Raw genomic sequence first — 18,673 nt, 5'->3', positions numbered from 1 at the left:
AGATGTCCATGTAAACAAAGTCAGTGATACTCACTGTGGAAGGTAAATAATGACATATGGTCAGTCCATATATTTGTCAGGCTTTACAACAACACTCTGCATAGTTTACTCACAGACCCAGACTCGTAGCCTAGTCATTGTGGTTACATGGACTTAAGTGGAAGACAGACTGCACTTTGATCACTCGTCATGTCTGTTGTGCTGTATGTCAGTGGACCATGTTTTTGACTGTGATGGGTTTTTTTTTTTCCTGTTGTGTTTCACTGTCATTAGTTACTCTGATTAAACAAAGTCCAACTTGGTGTGAACTTGAAGCTGCAGTCATTCGGGGGTGTGCTCAGGACTAAAGCCTGGTCCTGTACCTTTAAGAGAAGCTTCAGGTCAGACTGCTGAGAGGAAGTGAAGCAGTCTTAGTTTCGTTTCCTTCGTGAAACCAGTTTGTATTTGTTGCTGCTCTGTGGCTCTGAAAGAGGAACCAGGAGGGACACGGGGACAGGGCTGGCGTGTCCTGTCTCAGGTGGACACCCTGATTCACTGGGGCTCGTGAGGACACACGCAAACACACACACGGTGAGTGAGTCCACAGGTGTGGGTGAAAGAAGCGCGAGCTGTTCAGGTAGGACTGTTTAATCAAGAGTTAGTTATTAAATACGGTGACCGAGATTGTTCTGAAATACTGCATTTGGGGAGGATAGGTTTAAAAAGTGAATATATTTGAATGGGGAAAGTGCTATATATGCAGAGTAGTAGAGAAGCAACACCCATAAACCGAGCTCTAGATTATAATATTGAATCTAGTGGTTTAAATTAGATTTAGTCTTATGGAAGAATTAGTTCTCTAATATCTTGCTGTTATTGTCCTGAGGAGTTTGATCCAGATCCTTGAAGTCCACTCCTGATTGTTAATCGTGGTGGACAGTAAAATACATGTACTCAATTCCTGTACTGAAGTACACAGTTGATGTATTGGTGCTTTTTCGTTTTTTTGCCATTCGTGCACCTTTCAGCTACTACTGCACTACATCTACATCTACAAATATTGTACTTGTTACTCCACAACATTTGTCTGACAGCTTTAGTTACTTTTCAGATGACCCATGGTAAATTACCCGATGTGTTGGTGTTGCGTTTTTATGGTAATCTCCATTCAGTTCCGTACATACATTATCTCAAGGGTCTCGTCATAGTAAGGTTAAGACCGTACAATATTATAGAGAAACCCCAAAAGTTGCCACAATGAGCAAACACTTTGGCGACGCTGGAGAGAAAAGAAACTCCTAACACGAAGATACCTTGAGAACCAGACTCAATGTGTCCGTCCGCCTCGACCGGTTGGGGTGAGCAGGGGGAAATGGGGGAGAGAGAGAGACCAGGAACAGTTCTGTAACATGCATACAATATGTCAGACCGTTTGCTATAATGAAAACAAGTGTGTGTACAGATGTTATTAATGATAGCAGTACCAGTTCATATTGATGATATTGTTGATGTCTCTCGGAAATCATGAAAAGCATTCATAGAGATACATGATTCTCACAGATATATGATGATCTCATAAAATATATTGTAGATTCAACTGCTACAGAAACAGAAACATCTACAGCAATAAAATACAACCTACACATCAGTGCAGTGATAATATTCTTCCAAAACTATCAGAATAGTAAAACATTTTACTGCACTTGAACAACTTTTACCTTTCATTGTTCAAGTACATTTAGCTGAGGATACTCTTTAATTTATCTTAGTGTACAGGGCCCCATAGCTTGTAGCCAGGGAAGAATGAGCTATTTATCGGGTAGATTTTAGAGAACATCTTGAGGGTCATATCCTCTTTTATGACAATGTGGTTCAACTGTAGTCAAAATGAAAGGAACCAAAGCACAGCAGATGTTCATACAGTGCCTTGCATAAGTATTCACAGCCCTTGGACTTTTCTACATTTTGTCATGGTATTACCATGAATTAAAATTGATTTCATTGTGATTTTATGTCATGGACCAACACAAAATAGTCCATCATTTGGAGGGGGGGGGGGGGGGGGGGGGGGGGGGATATTACATGGATTTCTAAATAAAAATCTGGTAAGTGTTGAGTGCATATGTATTCAGCCCCTTTACTGTGAAGGCCCCAACAAAGATCTGGTGAGAACAATTGCCTTCACAAGTCACCTTTCCAAGTTGACTTGTTAGAGATCATAACTGAACAAACAGCATCATGAAGACCGAGGAGCTGGCCAAGCAGGTCAGGGATAAAGTTGTGGAGAAGTATGAAGCAGGGTTAGGTTATGAAAACATATCCCAAGCTTTGAACATCTAACGGAGCACCGTGAAATCCATCATCAGAAAATGGAAAGAATATGGCACAACTGCAAACCTACCAAGACAAGGCCGTCCACCTAAACTGACAAGCCGGACAAGGAGAATATTAATCAGAGGAGCAACCAAGAAGAGGCCGATGGTAACTCTGGAAGAGCTGGAAAGATCCACAGCTGAGGTGACAACTATTAGTCTGTACTTCACAAATCTGGCCTTTATGGAAGAGTGGCAAGAAGAAAACTGTTGTTGAAAATGAAACATAATAAATCCCATTTGGAGTTGGCCACAAAGCATGTGGGAGACACAGCAGACATGTGGAAGAAGGTGCTCTGGTCAGATGAGACCAAAATTGAACTATTTGGCCTCAATGCAAAACTCTATGTGTGGCGAAAACCCAACACTGCCCATCACCCTGAGCACACGATCCCAGCAGTGAAACATGGTGGTGGTAGCATCATGCTGTGGGGATGCTTCTCTTCAGCTGGTACAGGGAAACTGGTCAGAATAGAGGGAAAGATGGATGGAGCCAAATACAGGGCAATCCTTGAAGAAAATCTGATGCAGTCTGCAAAAGATTTGAGACTGGGGCGGAGGTTCATCTTCCAGCAGGACACAGACCCTTAACATACCGCCAGAGCTACAAAGGAATGGTTTAGATCAAAGCTTGTTAATGTCTTAAAATGGCCCAGTCAAAGCTCAATCTATAGCAAGACTTGAAAATTGCTGTTCACAGTCCGTCTCCATCCACTCTGACTGAACTTCAGCTTTTTTGCCAAGAAGAATGACCAAACATTTCTATCTCTAGATGTGCAAAGCTGGTAGAGACATGCTCCATAAGACTTGTAGCTGTAATTGCAGCGAAAGGGGGTTCTACCAAGTATTGACTCACGGGGGTGAATACTTATGCATCCAACAGATGTCAACTTGTCTGTTCTTATTATTGTCCAAGGGGGTGAATACTTATGCAAGGCACTTTATATGATGTGGTAAATTTGAACAGAGATGTATAAATAATGGCAGGAACCCTCTGACAGTTGTTTTTTGTTATAACTCACAGGGTTCTATTTAACCTTTGACCTCAGACAGTCCCATCATGAAGATTGTAGTGTCTCAATTGTTTAAGAGATGCTCCTTGTTTAAAGGTTATCAGGGGAATTCAATTATTTTAAAAACAAATGACCAGGGTGTTTGTTTCTTTATTCATCAGACAGATTTTTTTCATTATAAAATGATATATTATTATTATAAATTAATCTATTATTTTGTTGATGAAACAATTAATTGTGTGATCCATTAAATGTTAGAAATTGTAGGTTTGGAAAAAGTTTAAGCAAAAATGATCTTGCACTTACAACCCTGTGCAGTCTGCTGATGTTCACATCTCTCTCGGTCTCCCTCTCTTTCTCTCTGTCTCTCTTTCTCTTGTCCTGGTACTTTCCGTCTGAACAAACCCAAATGCCTGAGGGGCCTGCACTTAGCCGACAACTTAATACCAATGTCACATCTGTATGATGTGTTACCAAAAATCCATCCACCAGCCAATTCGGCCACCCCCTATCCCAGATGACAGAGAGTAGTGCGTGTGCAGACTTTGTTTCTGCAGGTGAGCATCCTCTTTTGGGATCTGCGATTTATTTTTGAAAGTTGAAACTGCCTGCTACAGTGAAGCAAAACAGGAAGTAGGTCAGAGCAGAGGCGTGAGCAGCAGAAGGACAGTGGTCTTTGCCTCTATGTCACTTTCTCACTCACTCTCACAATCAAATTGACCATCAGCAGCAGCAGCAGCAGCAGTTAAATCATAAAGATGTTCAGCATAAACTATAGATATTGCTTTCCCTGTGCACATTAAACATTTTTAGACTTAAGTAGCAGTCCAACTAAGCAAATAAAGTCTTGTCAGGGAGATGAAATAAAACTGTACTTAACTTTTTTAACTTTACTTTGCCCTATTTTGCTCTTCTTTACTCTACTTTTCTTGTTTTCAATGTAATCTGGGGTTAATTTTCCTGTCGGGTATCAACTCTAAAAGACCTAAAAAATTACAGCCATCCCATCAGCCCTTGTCCAATCAGGCCTTTATGGTAGAGTGGATAGAGAGAAACCACTTTCAGTAAAAGACATTTCCAATTGGAATATGCTAAATGGCATTAAAAGGAATCTGAAAGCAAAAGATTCTCTGCTTGATAATATATTAGACAAAGAACTGTACCACTATCTATGACATATATATTACTGTGTTTAAGAAGCTGCTTTCACATAATTTTTTGGCATTTGAAACTAGTTTTTTTTTATCCAGCCTTAGAATTTAATCTTAATTTCTAACGAATATATGTGGCCTGTAAAGACTTCATCAAATAGTTTTTTTCATTAGGCTGTAACAGATTAGACAACCCATGTCCCTGCTGGCATATCATAAGAACAACATCACAGGAACAGGACAGGGATTAGCAAATCTGGGTGATTCCAATAGATTCAGTTAATCATTAAGTAATCCGGCGTAGTTCTGCTTTTCGGTCACCAGATGGAGGCAATTGATGGAGAAGAGCACGCCAGAGATGCTGATCCTGTAGCGCTTCCCGACGGCGGCATTAATGAACTGCAGGATGTGGGGCAAGAGGAAAACCTGCAGGGCCAGGTGAGCTCATCTGTCCTTGGAAAAGAGGAACCGACAGTCTCTGTGATTCTGACTCACTCCTCCACGAGTGTGATAAAACATCCACACCTTTGCTCTTACCAAACAGTAACCCCCCCCCCCCCCCCCCCCCCCCCCCATGTTCTTCAGATGGAGGAGTTTCTGGGTCCGCACTCAGAGTACAATGAGGAGGAGGAGGAGAGGAAATACTACAGGAGGAAGAGGCTGGGGGTCATCAAGAATGTTCTTGCAGCCAGTGTTGGAGCCATGATTGTGTACAGTGTGTATATGGGTGAGATTCACAGGAGAAAAGATTGGCAGTTAAATTCAAAGAGTTGCAGACTCCTATATGTTCATTTTACAATCATACTTTGTGTGTGTCTGTGTGTCTGTGTGTGTGTGTGTTCACCACAGGCCTTCTGCAAATGCAACTGATCCTTCATTATGATATGACGTACCGTGAGGTGAAGTATAGCAACCTTGGCTTAGAGGACATTGACCGCAAGATGTTGATGGGTATCAACGTCACGCCTATTATAGGCCTGCTGTATACCCCTGTTCTCATCAGGTAGACACACAAACACCGCACACACTCTCACACACACAAACACACACAACACGATAACAATATAAACTCTCTTCATGGACACCCGTATTCTGCCTCTATACACTCTGTTTATATCTCTTTCAGGTTTCTTGGTACCAAGTGGATGATGTTCCTGGCTTCAGGAATCTACGCCCTCTTTGTCTCAACCAATTACTGGGAGCGTTACTACACCTTGGTTCCGTCAGCCGTGGCCATTGGCGTGGCCATAGTGCCACTCTGGGCCTCCTTGGGAAATTACATCACCAGGTGAGAAACATGATGCAGGTGGGTGGGTGAAGAGGTTTCACAAGCTGCTGAGGTCTGACCCTTACAGCACCAGAGCAAACAAAGCGCAGTGAAGGTCGAGCAGCAACAGTGGCTCGGATCTCAATGGATGGATGAGCTGTTGCTATTCTTACCTTCACTGCACCACAATCACACATGCCCAACAACTCAGTAGTTTTTTCAGCAGTTTTCTGACATGAGCTCAGGAGAACCTTCTCCGAACAACGCGGAGCGTTCAGGGGAGAGACTCACTTCACTGCGTGAGTTTTTGTTGACAGCATATTGACACCGGCGTCGGGCCTTATCACCACATATCTTCCGTGTATGGCTTTTCCATATTGAGATATATGTATTTGTTTAGTTTTTTTCCATAGTTTTGCGTCTGTCACATTGACATCTGACTCCCCCACGAGATAATCTGCTGTTGTATTCTCACATGGAATCATTTTTTACTGTTTTATGAAAGAATTCCAGAAAATGTCTGCAGCAACTGATTTTGGTGCATGTCTGAAAGCGTCTTTAGTGTATATCACACTAACACATACTGATTGTACCTTAAATGTGTTTAAAAAAAAATTACAACAACACATGCAGGATGGCACAGCAGTACTACGAGTACGTCAACTACAAGGAAGAGCATGTGCAGGAGCAAAAGAAGCTTCCTAAAGGAGTGTGCCACCGCTACATCATCATCTTCCAGTCACTCTTCCACATCATCTTCCACGTGAGTCCTCAGCCATGTGTTCTTCTCAAATGCTGTGTTGTTGTCTTTAACATGAGAAAAGTTGTTGTGTGCTACTTTCAGAGGAAAAATAAACCACACTGGTCCCTGTCTTCTCATTTACTCAACAGCTGAGTTTGGTCTTTGCGGAGTTCCCCATGCGTCTGGTCCTCAACGGCTGCCTGCAGAAGACCAGCCACATTCTCTTTAATGTCAAAGCCTGTGGTAAAGACACACAGAACTCCACCTCCTCCGATGAATGATTACTTACAAATAACCACATGACAATTATGTATGAGGAATCACTCACTTCTATCCAATGAGATAATTCATTCAAAGCTAAGGGGAACATATGTCAGATTCCCATCAACTCCTCTAATGTGGGAACCCTCCTCCTCCTCTATCAGGTGCAGGTGTCAGTGGACTGATCCCTGGCTTCAACACCACCGTGCTGAGTAAACTGCCTAGCTCCATGCTGCTCATCCAGGTGGAGAGTGTCCTCATGGGCTTCGCCTTCCTGGCCATGATCATTGTAGGATCCTCACACACACACTCACACACACACACACATGCAAGTTTATCTGTTTGGGATTTTTAGCAATTAAGCAAGCCAAATTAAGTACTTAACGTGAGATATAAATGGCACCAAGACAAATTGTAAATGCAACAAAGGACGATACAAAAACAAGCATTTCAAAATAATTAAAAAGATACACACGCACAGATAGTGACACATGCCGCTTTCGTAAGAAGACCCACACCGCCTGGAGGCGTAATTCTCAGGAAACCGTTTTGCACTAGGAAACATTTCCAAGAAGTCTTTAGAACAAAAAGTATTAGTTTTTGGTTTATACCCTCTGCATTTAAGAACAAATTAAACATGTTAGATCTTTGTAAATACAGTGAAATCAGACTTCTTACCTCTCCGGTAGGCATTGGTCGAGTCTGTCACACAAAGACACACACACATCTACACTTATGTACAATGAAGAGTTCAGAAAGCTGGTTTAGTGTGACTCGTAGTAAAGTTACAGTCATTCAATTACAAAGCCAATGCTACTCTCAGTGTTGCAGGAGTTGTTCTGTGCTCTGTAAAGGTCTTGTTCTGTCCTATGATTGGCCAGAAAGAACTGTCTTATTATTCACATTGGAGAAAAGCATGTATGGAGCACAATGGTCAGTCCTGATTGCTGTTTGCTGCTACCTATAGTTCCTTGTCCTGTGTGGCGCCGCCTACAGGCCAACAGAAGAGATTGACCTGCGGAGCATCGGCTGGGGAAACATCTTCCAGCTGCCATTCAAACACCTGAGGGACTACCGCCTGCGGCTGCTCTGCCCCTTCTTTTTCTACAGCGGCTTTGAAGCCCTGTTTGCCATCAGCGGATTCTCTCTGGTACCATTTCTGTCAGAGGAGTTTGTTGAACTATTAGAAGTGTAACTCAACCCAAACAATTCAAATAAAAAAATGTAACGTATGTTTCATCTTATAGCTTTGATTCTTTCCCTCCCTCCCTCCACAGACCTATGGTGTCTGCATTTTGGGCCTGGACAAGCTGTGGCTCCTGATCCTCGTCTACGGCCTCTCCTGCTCCGTCTTCTCCTCCCTCTCCCTCTGCACCCTGCGCCTCCCGCGCTGGGTGTGTTTGGTGAGCGGCGCCGCTGTGCACTTTGTGTTGCTGGTGACTCTCATGGTGTTCTCTCTAAAGCGCGTGTCGGGCGAGTCCTACGAACAGTATCTGGGCCCTCTGCTGGTGATCATTGTGCTGTGGGGTCTCGGCACCGCACTGAACAAGACGGGCCTCAGCAGTGAGTAATGGCTGGTGGTGGGGGTGTCTGTATGTACTGTGCAATAACTTTGTTCACACATGACGTGTCCGTTTTAACTCCTACGTGTGTGTGTGTGTGTGTGTTGCTGTGTCTGTCAGTTCTGCTCAGTATGCTGTATGCTGAGGAAAAAGAACGTCTGGACTTTGTGTTCACCATCTATCACTGGTGCCAGGCCATCGCCATCTTCATAGTCTACCTCTGGTCCCACCTGCCTATGAGGGTACAGTATGGGACTGTCTGTGTTTGACAGTGTTTAGTGTGCATTTGTGACATGTTTCAAATGTTCCTGTTTTTGTCTTTACCTGTGTGTTGTCCCCACCTCTCAGGCCAAAATCTCCATCCTTTTGGTCACTTTACTGATCGCCACTTACTGCTACTGGGTGATGGAGCGTCGGCTGGCCAGGGAGGTGCGCCCCCGACTGCCTCGCATTCCTCGGCCACGGCACAAGGTAACCAGTCACAGGCTTTCAAGAGTTAATCCGGATAATTCCACTTTATCCGTTTCATTTTGTCAGCCAATGATTACACCTCGCAGGAAGAAGTGTCATCAACTTGACAAAGTGAAGCTAAGTTAACAGTTGCCATTGAGGCCAGCTATGATAAAGTTACCTTGATGAACTCCTGCCTCTCGCTTGCATCTGTTGGTCACACAGGGTGTCTGCTACGACAGGAGATCTCAGGTATGACGACTGTAATTCCTCGAATAGAAGTAGGTCTTTGCACTCAACCAAATACCAGCAATCTACAGAATTAAGCTGTGCATCTTCTGGTACTGCTAAGAAAAGCAAGAGGTTCAACTCATGCAGCCAGTGTGGCCGGGGCCGCTGATACCACTGTGTGATTTGTATGAATTCATAATTTAATGTCAAAAGATTATTACTGTTCTTTTGATATAGAAGAAGTACCATGAATCAGTCTGCATATGTAATTCATAACATGGTATATCATTAACTTTACGTATCGAGTTTCAGAGAAGAACCCACAGGAAATGAGGCAGGTTTTGAAGAATGAGTGAGCAGCAATTAGTTTTACATTGAATGACTTCACTCACTATTAAATACATAAATAATGTAAACTTCTACACTTGGTCTCATTGCAATTTACTGTATGTATAGAAAAGTTGTAAATTTTGTATACACATTAGGAAATTTCAGTGTAATATCACATTCATAACGAGGCCACTTCACATAAGCAAAACAAGATGTTGTAAGAAGCACTTTTAAATGCAGTAATCAGAAGTGCTGTTGCTATGGTTACCTGTAATCTCAAATACCCTGTGCACTAATTTAGAACATTGGTTAATTAGAGGCAGAAAGTTTCTACGTATTATTGTTAATGAGGTCACAGTGAGCGTGTTGATGAATGTTCACAGATGTTCTCTGTTGCAGTTAGACTGTCAAATCTGTCACTTTGTGGTTTTCTCTCCTTTTCTGTTCAGCTAAGTGCAACGTGCCGTGATGCCTTCAGTGTCACTGTGACTGTGAAGTTGTTTTATTGTTACGTTCGGGTTTGGTGACATACAGACCTGAGCTGATTGGTCGATCAGTCATTCAACAGGAAAAACATTTAGTACTTACTTTGATAACCTATATTTAGATTATTATCTTTATCTATTATCTTATTTGTTTTAATGTAATTTAATTGTTTTATGTACCTTTACCTGTGTGTTTTTTTTATACTTGAAGCTTGTTGTCACTTTGTTTTGAGAAGTGCTATATAAATAAAGATATTATTGTCTTTTTCTGTATTTAATGCTTTAACAGGCTGCCCATAAATGTATGTAATCTGACAGACTGCATCTGACTGCATACCTCATATCTATGAGTTTATTCTTTGTTTCTCATTCAGATAGAAGAGTTTTTTTTCTTTTTTACTGCATGCAGTGATTTGTCTGGTTCTCTATTCTATGGAGGGAACCCTTCAGTAGAAGTCTCATTATAGTCTGAGCTTTTTCGTGAAAAACTAAAAGAAAGGGGCCTGTAAAACCATTATTTTCTCCAGATTGACTCGTTATTGTAACATTTGTCTCCGCAGGTCAAAGGCTACCGCTACCTGGAAGAGGACAACTCAGATGAGTCCGACTCGGGGGGAAGTGAGGAGGAGAACCGGGAGGACGACGAGCATGTGTTGGAAGAGATGGGAGCCGAGGGCAGGGAGGAAAGGGGCCAGGATGGAGGGGCCCGCGGAGCTGACTCACCTATAGCCAGGAGGAGAGGAGCAGCATGTCACCACCAGAATCGGGATGACGCAAATGTCAATGGGGGAGAGAGGGAAGAGCGTGAGGGATTGTGAGAGAAAAGAAAATGGAGGTGAGATGGTGGACAGATGACGTACAGAAGAAGAGGAGAGAGTCCGATGCTCTGGATTCCTGTTGTGTTTCATGGCTCCATTCATATTTTTACAGATATTTACGCTTCATTCTAGAATAAACGGACATGTGTTTTCTAGCATTTGTTTTAACCAAAAAGCTCAAATCAGCTCTAGTCATAACTGTCATCCTGATGAAAAGTGGAAGGACCATAATGCGTTGTAACAGACTGCACCTCAGATACTGCTAAATATCTAATATGCTAATATGCTAAAATACTCACTGAGTCTATATTGATGTTGAGCCAAAGTAAAACTGGAACCAAGATTTTTTTTTTTAATTAAAAATCCAATTGACATTTCTAACTATGATACAATTTCAGCCTTTGTCAACAGAATATTGAGTGGCTTGATTCATCTCTTTAAGATAATTGAAGTTTTTAAAGATCTTGTTATATTGTTTGTTATACCTTTAACAAACTCCATTTCCCGTAAGGCCCCGACAGAAGAGTCCATGAGTGAGCAGAGCGGTCGTGACTAATTCAGACACGTCTGCATTAACAGGACAGTGAACGCTGCACATGTTTGTGGACAGCAGACGTTATGACTAGGAGAACTATAAATAACTGAGGGTGTAGTGATTTCCAGGGACATGAATTAAACCACGTGACGACGACCTTGTGCTGCTGTGCTGTCATGGGAGCTTATTGATGTAAAACAATGATTACAGTACAAAGGTTGCTGTGGTGGATGGTGATTTGTTTTAGAGTATGGAAATTAAACGACAGGAACAAGATTAATTTTGTCATAAAGGCAGACAAAAGAAATGCTGAATGAGAGGCTATGTTCCGTTCTAGAGGTTTTGTGTGTCTCTGTTAATCAGATTTATCATTTCAGGTTGGCATGTTGGCATGCTGACATTTAACAAGTTAGCACTCAACAGAAAGTACAGCTGAGGCTGATGGGAAGGACATTAGTTTTGCAGGTATTTAGAGAACAAAAATATCCTCCTGATGCTTCAATCGACAAAGACACATTTCAGTTAAAATGTGAGGAACTTGGTATGAACAGCAGATAATGTGTTGAAACTACAAACATATCAGGATGTCCGCCTCTACCTACAATTACTTAAACGCATTGTAAAATGTATGTTTAAAATTAAGGCTTAAGGTTGATACATACAATGCAGTTCTTAGAAATCTTCTTTGATACAAAGTTAAGTTAAATATGATATTTTATTCCCAGTTTCTACTTTATTATACAGTTGCTACTGTATTTCCTGGCAGTCGAGTGTTTCACTGACCATTTTTATTTTAACAGTACTGCAAGCTGTCGCGCTTTCACACTGATGCTCTGTCATTTCATACATTTTTGTAGTACCTATACTTAGACATTAGAGTTGAGCTTGGTTTTAGCTCATTCTGATAAAGGAATGAAAGCATGAATGTTAACTGAGTCCCTGCTGTAGAGGAAATGAATAGAATCCACATCCTAGAATACTAAACATTTCATTTAGTAATTTAAATCACTCGTGATTTCCTGTAAACTGTAAAAGCCAAAGGTACGTCCCTGTGAAGTTATTCTCTCATGTGATGTTTTGTTACTGTGCTTCTGAGTTCACTGGAACCAACTAAAAAGTGTTGAAATCCACTGCTGCTGACTGTGACTGTTTCTGTCCCTGGTGGGTGGCACGTATTGAAGTCACCGACTTTATATTCAGACAGTGGTGGATGCCAAACACGTAATGCCATGGAAACTTGGATGTATGACTAGTGCAAAGAATAGCAAGACTAAATGTTTCATTACAGTTGTTATGACATTTATAACTGTAAATGACATCAATGAAAACTTTTCATGTATTTAACTCAAATAAGAGTTCATATACTGTAATGAACAGTATAAAGGTGCAAAGAACATTAGAAGTATAACTACATAACCTGCATCACTTTCTTCTGTGAAAGTACTGATGCATTCATTTGTAATATAAGGTTGTAATGCATTATCTTGGTCTCTAAGTGTTTTGCAATTTAATTATTACATCACTATGCTGGTTGAACTTACTGCATGAATTCTGAGATACTTCATCAAGGATCAAGAAGTTAAAAAATGTAATTTTGCCATGTGGGAAACACTCAAGCACTGTGCCTCAAAAAGCACATAAAACACTACATCTGCACACACATGACGTGTTCTCATAGTGTGAATATAATAGTTTCCAGACTAATTCTCAACAGCTCTGTTGCTCATCTCTGAGTATTTGCACGCACACAGGAATTACAGGACTTCTCATGCTCTGAATCTGAACTTTATTTCACTAAAACAAGATGAGTATTAGAAGAAATAGGAATCTAAGCGAGAATAAAGAGGTAGCTGCTACTTCACCGATGGTGTGCATTGTCTTAAAGAAGCCCTAAGGTCAGTTGCCTTTTGGAATCATATCCAAAGCGGGGGCCCAGGTGTTAGCCTGAGCCCAGCCTCTGCTGCTGCTTCTGCTGCTGCTTCTGCTGCTGCTGCAGCCGGTCCGGATGTGTTTCCCTCTCAGTGCCTGATGCGTCTGATGGACTGGATCTTGGGAGTCTGGCAGTGGGAGCCCCAGTTCCTCCAGTGCTGGTAGTCTCCACTGTGTTTCTCACACTCCATGATGTACTGCTGGCCTCTGTAGCCCGGGTACTCATAGCACACAAAGCTGTAGGGAGACAGAGGCAGCAGGAGGTAAAGTAAGTGAGGAGCTGGGATTAATTGTCAGGAGTTGTTCAACACAAAGACATTCTCCAAGCATCTCCCCGGTATTAAACTCTATAAGCTTCCATGGGAGCCAACATTGGGTCTGTTATTCAAATCGGAGCTCGACATATGCTGGATCTTTGATGTCGATACCAACAAGATATTTATATCTTTAAAAACACAAATAAATATATATAATTTGTTGTTATTGGAGGTTGGTGATATAATGTTTATAGTTTTCTCTGGAAGACAAATTGTTTATTAGTTAACATAAATTGTTTTTATCATGTCTGTACTGCAACTTCATGTACATTGTCAACGTGTGGCAGAAGTTAATATTTAATGCTGCTCCTGCGAAGCAGCGTTGGCTTGTGGATCACAGAGGACATTTAGGCTAAAAACATGGTGTACATGACCTTGTTTCGATTTGAATATGAATGTCGGGGCTTACAGACACTTGGATGACACCAGAGGAGCAGTATGGAGACATGTTATGTTTTTTTCTGTTGTCTTTTACGTTCGAAGTTTTGATCACCAGTTACTTCAATTGTATTGGATTTTGCTGCAACACTGTTTACCCCTGAGACTCCTAAGGTGTTTGTGGACTCCAGCATAGTGGTGAGTAGATAATGAGTGAATTTTCCTCTTTCGACGAACTATCCCTTTAATATTACACTACCAAATTTATTAAAAAAATTGACTTTTAAGGGTTGAACATGACTCATAACGCCACCTGGTGTTTCAAACCGTGTTGGACCCAAGCTTAAGTTTAGGATGTCACTACATAATAACATTTATTTAAAACATTAATACCATCTAATCAAAGGTGGCTCACCGCTCATAACTGATATGACCACATTAGACCACACAGGTACAGTACGTTAGTTCACCTCTTTTAACCATTGGATCAGACTACCTTTGTTTATCAGCCTCCCACTCACTTCTCGACTTTCTCTCATCCGATTTTTCTTTTATCTTAAAACACCATCAGTCAATAAGAACTAGTATGTGACAGGACTGTTGACTTACGCTCCACACTGCACGTGCATGGAGCCCACCTCCGGCATGAGCCAGCCCATGGCCTGCAGGGAGGGGAAGTCGTCGCCCAGCTCGGTGCTGCGGCCCTGGAAGTTCTCCCTCTCAAAGATCTTCATGCGGCTGCTCTGGTGCGACTGTGGACCGGGCGGAACAGAGAACTGGTGTTAAAATTAGCGTCAGGTCCTGTCAGACAGACGTACATTTGCCACTGACTTGTCTCATTTCTATTTTTGAGCACGCTCGCAGTGTGGCTCACTCTTGTGACCACTCGCTCCTTCTGTCACTCTGTCATCACTGCCATCTCCATTCGCCCTCTCTCCTGCTCTTTCACTCCCACTCATCTCTTCCTCTGGCTCATTGCGGCCCTGCCCTCCCCCGCAGGTACTCACGGCGCAGTAGATGGGGCGAAGGGACATGAGGCGCTCTGTGTGATAGGAGAGAGAGCCGCTGAAGGCGTCCCAGCTGGGGTACTCGCCTCTCTCCAGGATAAACTGCTGGCCCTGGAAGCTGTGGTGCTCGAATCCCACCCAGCTGGACACACGAGGGGAAGAGGTCACATGGGTTTCACAGTGTCATTTGAGATCAGTCTGAACATACAACAGACAGTGACAGGGGACATCAGACAAAAGAGAGATGACTTTCCTACATTTTCCAGGTGCTGAGAGGCTAACCTCAGCATTTTCCTAATTTCTTGCTTCAAAACTTTCATCGTACTATAAATTTAAGAGGGATTAAAACATGTAATATTCCCCCAAATCTGTTTGTATTACCTTCCTAATAGCTTACTAAAGAAAGAAAGATGTGTGCCAAAGTGTCTCAATAGCCCCCTAGTGGCTTGCTGCAGTAGAGATCATAAACCCCACCTCCTCTGTGTTAGTTAAAGGGACATGGACATTTTCAGAAAGGCGGTTTCTTTTAATTTTAGGTGGTTATCTTCACACTGATTTTCAAGGCTTAATTTTCCAGTGAATGTGGTTTTAATTAGCTATTTGATGCTATAAAGACGGGATGACACTGACTTGTGATTGGTCAAATGCGTGTGTTTGCGGGACCTTGATTTTGTGGCTCCATTCCCCGATCACGACTACTGCTCCTACTCAGGCCCCAAATGTACATGAGTGCAGCGTTCATATCCAGGGTATTTTGGCTTCATTTCTGGATAGTGGGATGAGTGGAGTCTGTCTCTATATAGTCAATGGTAAAGACTTGGAGGGTAAGGAGACAACTTTCAAACTATGCAAATGTCCCCTGTAACCTGTGACTTGTTTACTTCCTCTCCATTTCCACAAAACAGTCTGAGTCAGTAATAGAGCAGTCCCAGTATCAGATTTGTAATCCTTGATTATAGTCGACAAAATGTTTCGCAATAACCATAGAAAAATAATAGTAGTAGTATCAGTCAAATTCATTTTAAAGTTTGTTTGTTGTGTTTTTTTCCGAAAATAATTTAAACTCAAATAACTACACAATACTAATACTTACGATGTTAGAGTGTGAACTAGAAAGAAGTATTTAAAAGAAACTCCATATGTGTATAATTAAAAGAAACCGTAATCTACTTCTCCCAAGTGTAAAAAATGATCAGCTCTCGGCAGCTTCGTTCAGCAGGTGTTTGGAGAATGTTCACTGGAGCTGAAAACAACATGACTAAGGTCTGTTACGTATAAATCTGCTCAGAGTTAGCGTCTGCTCTTGATTGCGTCAAAACACGGAGGGTGAGACAAAGTTTGCGTGTGTTTAAACTTGTCCTCAGCTCCTAAATGATCAGAGCGAGCTTTCTCACCCGGTGACGAGTCTGAGTGTACAGACGACTGTGTGGGGGAAACCGAGGACACATTACGATGACAGGCAGCTGGTACTAAATAAACAGGCTTCTTAATATACACATGGTTATCAATGAAGATTGAGCTTATTAAATCAATCTAAAAGTTCAATTTGATAATTAGTGTACCAATCAATGCATAAGAAATCTTCAACATGAGTATTGTCTTAGGTGGATTGTTGTTATTTTACAAGCTTCATATATGTTCCCTTAAACTGAAAGGAACAAAAAACTGTATCAGGGACATATTGAGACAAAAAAGAGAAGAGATTTTCCAAATAATGTCATAATGTGATGAGATTAAAGTTGTGATTTAATGAGAAAAAAGGAGACAATCATCCTCCATCTAAAGTTATATTAAAACCTGTTTAAATAGTGCAATGCAGCACTGAAACATGAGGCCTACTAATGGCTGATTCATTACAAAGGGCAATGATTTTTGTGATTTTTTTTTTATTTTGCTCCACTTTACAACAGAACCACCCCTGTTTCCGACTTTTTTGCTGCTTTTACTAACTTTTTTCATTCTAGCCCACTGGCCTTATTCTGTCGCAAAACCAATGTAATGTGCTATTGCAGATTTTTATAGGTGGTTCCGAAAATAACATCCAGTTGTGTAAGAAGTAAATTAGATCATTAACTTATTTAAAGCTTGCATTTCCACAATATAGAAATAATATTCCTTCATACTTCTGCTCCAATAATTATTATTATATTCAAAACATCAAAAATAAAGATTCTCATTACACCGCATGGTTCTCGTCCGTGTTATATTATTGGATCATATTAATTAATAATAAGCCTTCAAGTGCTACTTCAGCGTTGGAGTTGATAGAGGTGGAGCTAATGTTTGGTTATTTCTAACATAGACTGTAAATAAATCATGACTGCTCCCAGAAAGTGAAGCCAAATCATTGTGATAGCCCCCTGGTGGTTGGCAGCTGCATAAGTAATGTTAGCAGAGCACGTTCAAAGCACTTGTCAAAGTTTTTCTCAAAGATGGTTTCTGTTATTTTAGGTTAATTTGGTCACACTGCTGATTGTTCACGTTCTCATTTTCCATTAAGTTTGGTTTTAATTAGTTATTTAATCCTATATATATGAGGTGAAACGTCATGATTGACAGCCGAGACTGACTTCCGATTGGTCGAGTGCGTGTATCGTTGGGGCCTCGCTACCACCTCTCCACACCCGGATCACTACTGCACAAACTTTGGCTCAATATGACATAAAATGTCCAAGATGGCTACAACTGATAATATGAATTGATAATATAATAATGATTACAGATTTAAAATAGTTTATACTTTGTAGCCAGTACTCAGAGCAGTTTAGAGTTTATCAGTATTTAGGTTGCTTTATAGCATATACACCGTTTTATCAAACCAATAAAACCCATCATGTGAGCTTCAGTAATCCACTGCTGACCAGTGATAACTGCTGAACATCTGTGGGCGGGGCACGTGAGCCAGGTCTGAACAGCCTACACACAGAGTAAATCCTTTAAAGGACTTTGAGGAATAATAACCCTTTCAGCTTCTCAGGGCATCTTGAATAAACTCTTAGTGGTGCTCCTTCTAAAAGGGTCAGTGGCACAAACAGGACAGGGAGCTGCATGCATACACCCGGTATCTAAGAGGGAGGGGCCTCAGATGCTTTCTGGTGGGAGCCTGGACACTTTTCCCTTTCTCACCATCTTCCTACCTTTCTACATCTCACAGACACACACTTAAATTAACACACATACATACACACACACACACACAAACACAAAGAGTCAGTCAGCTGTCCACAAGGACTTGCAGGCGTACAGGCTGTGTGACTCACGCTCCACTCTCGACTCGGATGGAACGGATGTTGTCCAGGCCGCAGTCGTTGATGTTGCTGCACTCGGATGTGAATTCCATATTCTTTCCCTGGAAATGCTCCTGCTCAAACACAGTCACCTGTGGACATGGAGGGGTGCGCATGAGGCTGCAGTCATGTCATCACTCCATGTGTGTGTGTGGTCCAGGATTACTCATGTGGTGGGGACATAAATCTGTTAGCGTAGTCATATTATATATATATTATATATTATAGAGACTACTCGTTCTTATGGGAACAAAAAACAAGACATAAATCATACATGTGAAGGTGAGGACATGTTTTAAGGTTAGGTCTAGATTAGGGTTAGGTTAAGGTTAATGTTAAGGTTAGGTTAAGGTTAAGGTTAAGGTTAGGTTTGGGTTAGGCAAAGTAGAAACTATGGCTAAAGTTAGACTATAAGTCTCCAAGAAATCAATGTTAGTCAATAGAGTTTGAATGTGTGTGTGTGTGTGTGTGTGTGTATGTTCACCTTAAAGAAAGGGGCTGTACCCATGCTGGGGAAGGACATGGGTATGGTCATGCTGGTTTTATTGACTCTATACAT

General features: G+C 41.6%; 2 protein-coding genes across 6 annotated transcripts; one reads left to right on the top strand and one right to left on the bottom strand.

Moving 5' to 3' along the window:
- Positions 1-312: 312 nt before the first annotated feature.
- Positions 313-12,326, top strand: unc93b1 (unc-93 homolog B1, TLR signaling regulator). 5 transcript variants are annotated; one of them, XM_053417524.1, is made up of 13 exons: positions 313-570; positions 4,820-4,953; positions 5,101-5,242; positions 5,365-5,518; positions 5,642-5,803; positions 6,416-6,545; positions 6,674-6,767; positions 6,950-7,074; positions 7,753-7,935; positions 8,063-8,348; positions 8,468-8,589; positions 8,696-8,818; positions 10,404-12,326. In XM_053417524.1, exons 2-13 carry the CDS (start codon positions 4,840-4,842, stop codon positions 10,659-10,661), a joined length of 1,893 nt encoding a protein of 630 aa, XP_053273499.1. In that variant the 5' UTR covers positions 313-570; positions 4,820-4,839; the 3' UTR covers positions 10,662-12,326. The 5 variants fall into 5 exon arrangements, with proteins under 5 accessions (XP_053273499.1, XP_053273506.1, XP_053273490.1 ...); XM_053417531.1 differs by having other exon boundaries at positions 313-616; XM_053417515.1 differs by having other exon boundaries at positions 314-616; positions 4,840-4,953.
- An 888-nt stretch (positions 12,327-13,214) lies between these two features.
- LOC128431231 (beta-crystallin A1-like) lies at positions 13,215-18,673 on the bottom strand. The gene is made up of 5 exons (XM_053417492.1): positions 18,599-18,673; positions 18,088-18,206; positions 14,828-14,969; positions 14,430-14,572; positions 13,215-13,362 (listed from the first exon to the last, which is right to left on the bottom strand). The coding sequence occupies exons 1-5, from the start codon at positions 18,671-18,673 to the stop codon at positions 13,215-13,217; spliced, it is 627 nt and encodes a 208-aa protein (XP_053273467.1).

This window comes from Pleuronectes platessa, chromosome 3 (assembly GCF_947347685.1).
Source record: "Pleuronectes platessa chromosome 3, fPlePla1.1, whole genome shotgun sequence".
Classification (NCBI taxonomy): Eukaryota; Metazoa; Chordata; class Actinopteri; order Pleuronectiformes; family Pleuronectidae; genus Pleuronectes; species Pleuronectes platessa.
The sequence above is the reverse complement of the archived record's forward strand: the minus strand, read 5'-3'. Positions and strand labels throughout refer to the sequence as shown.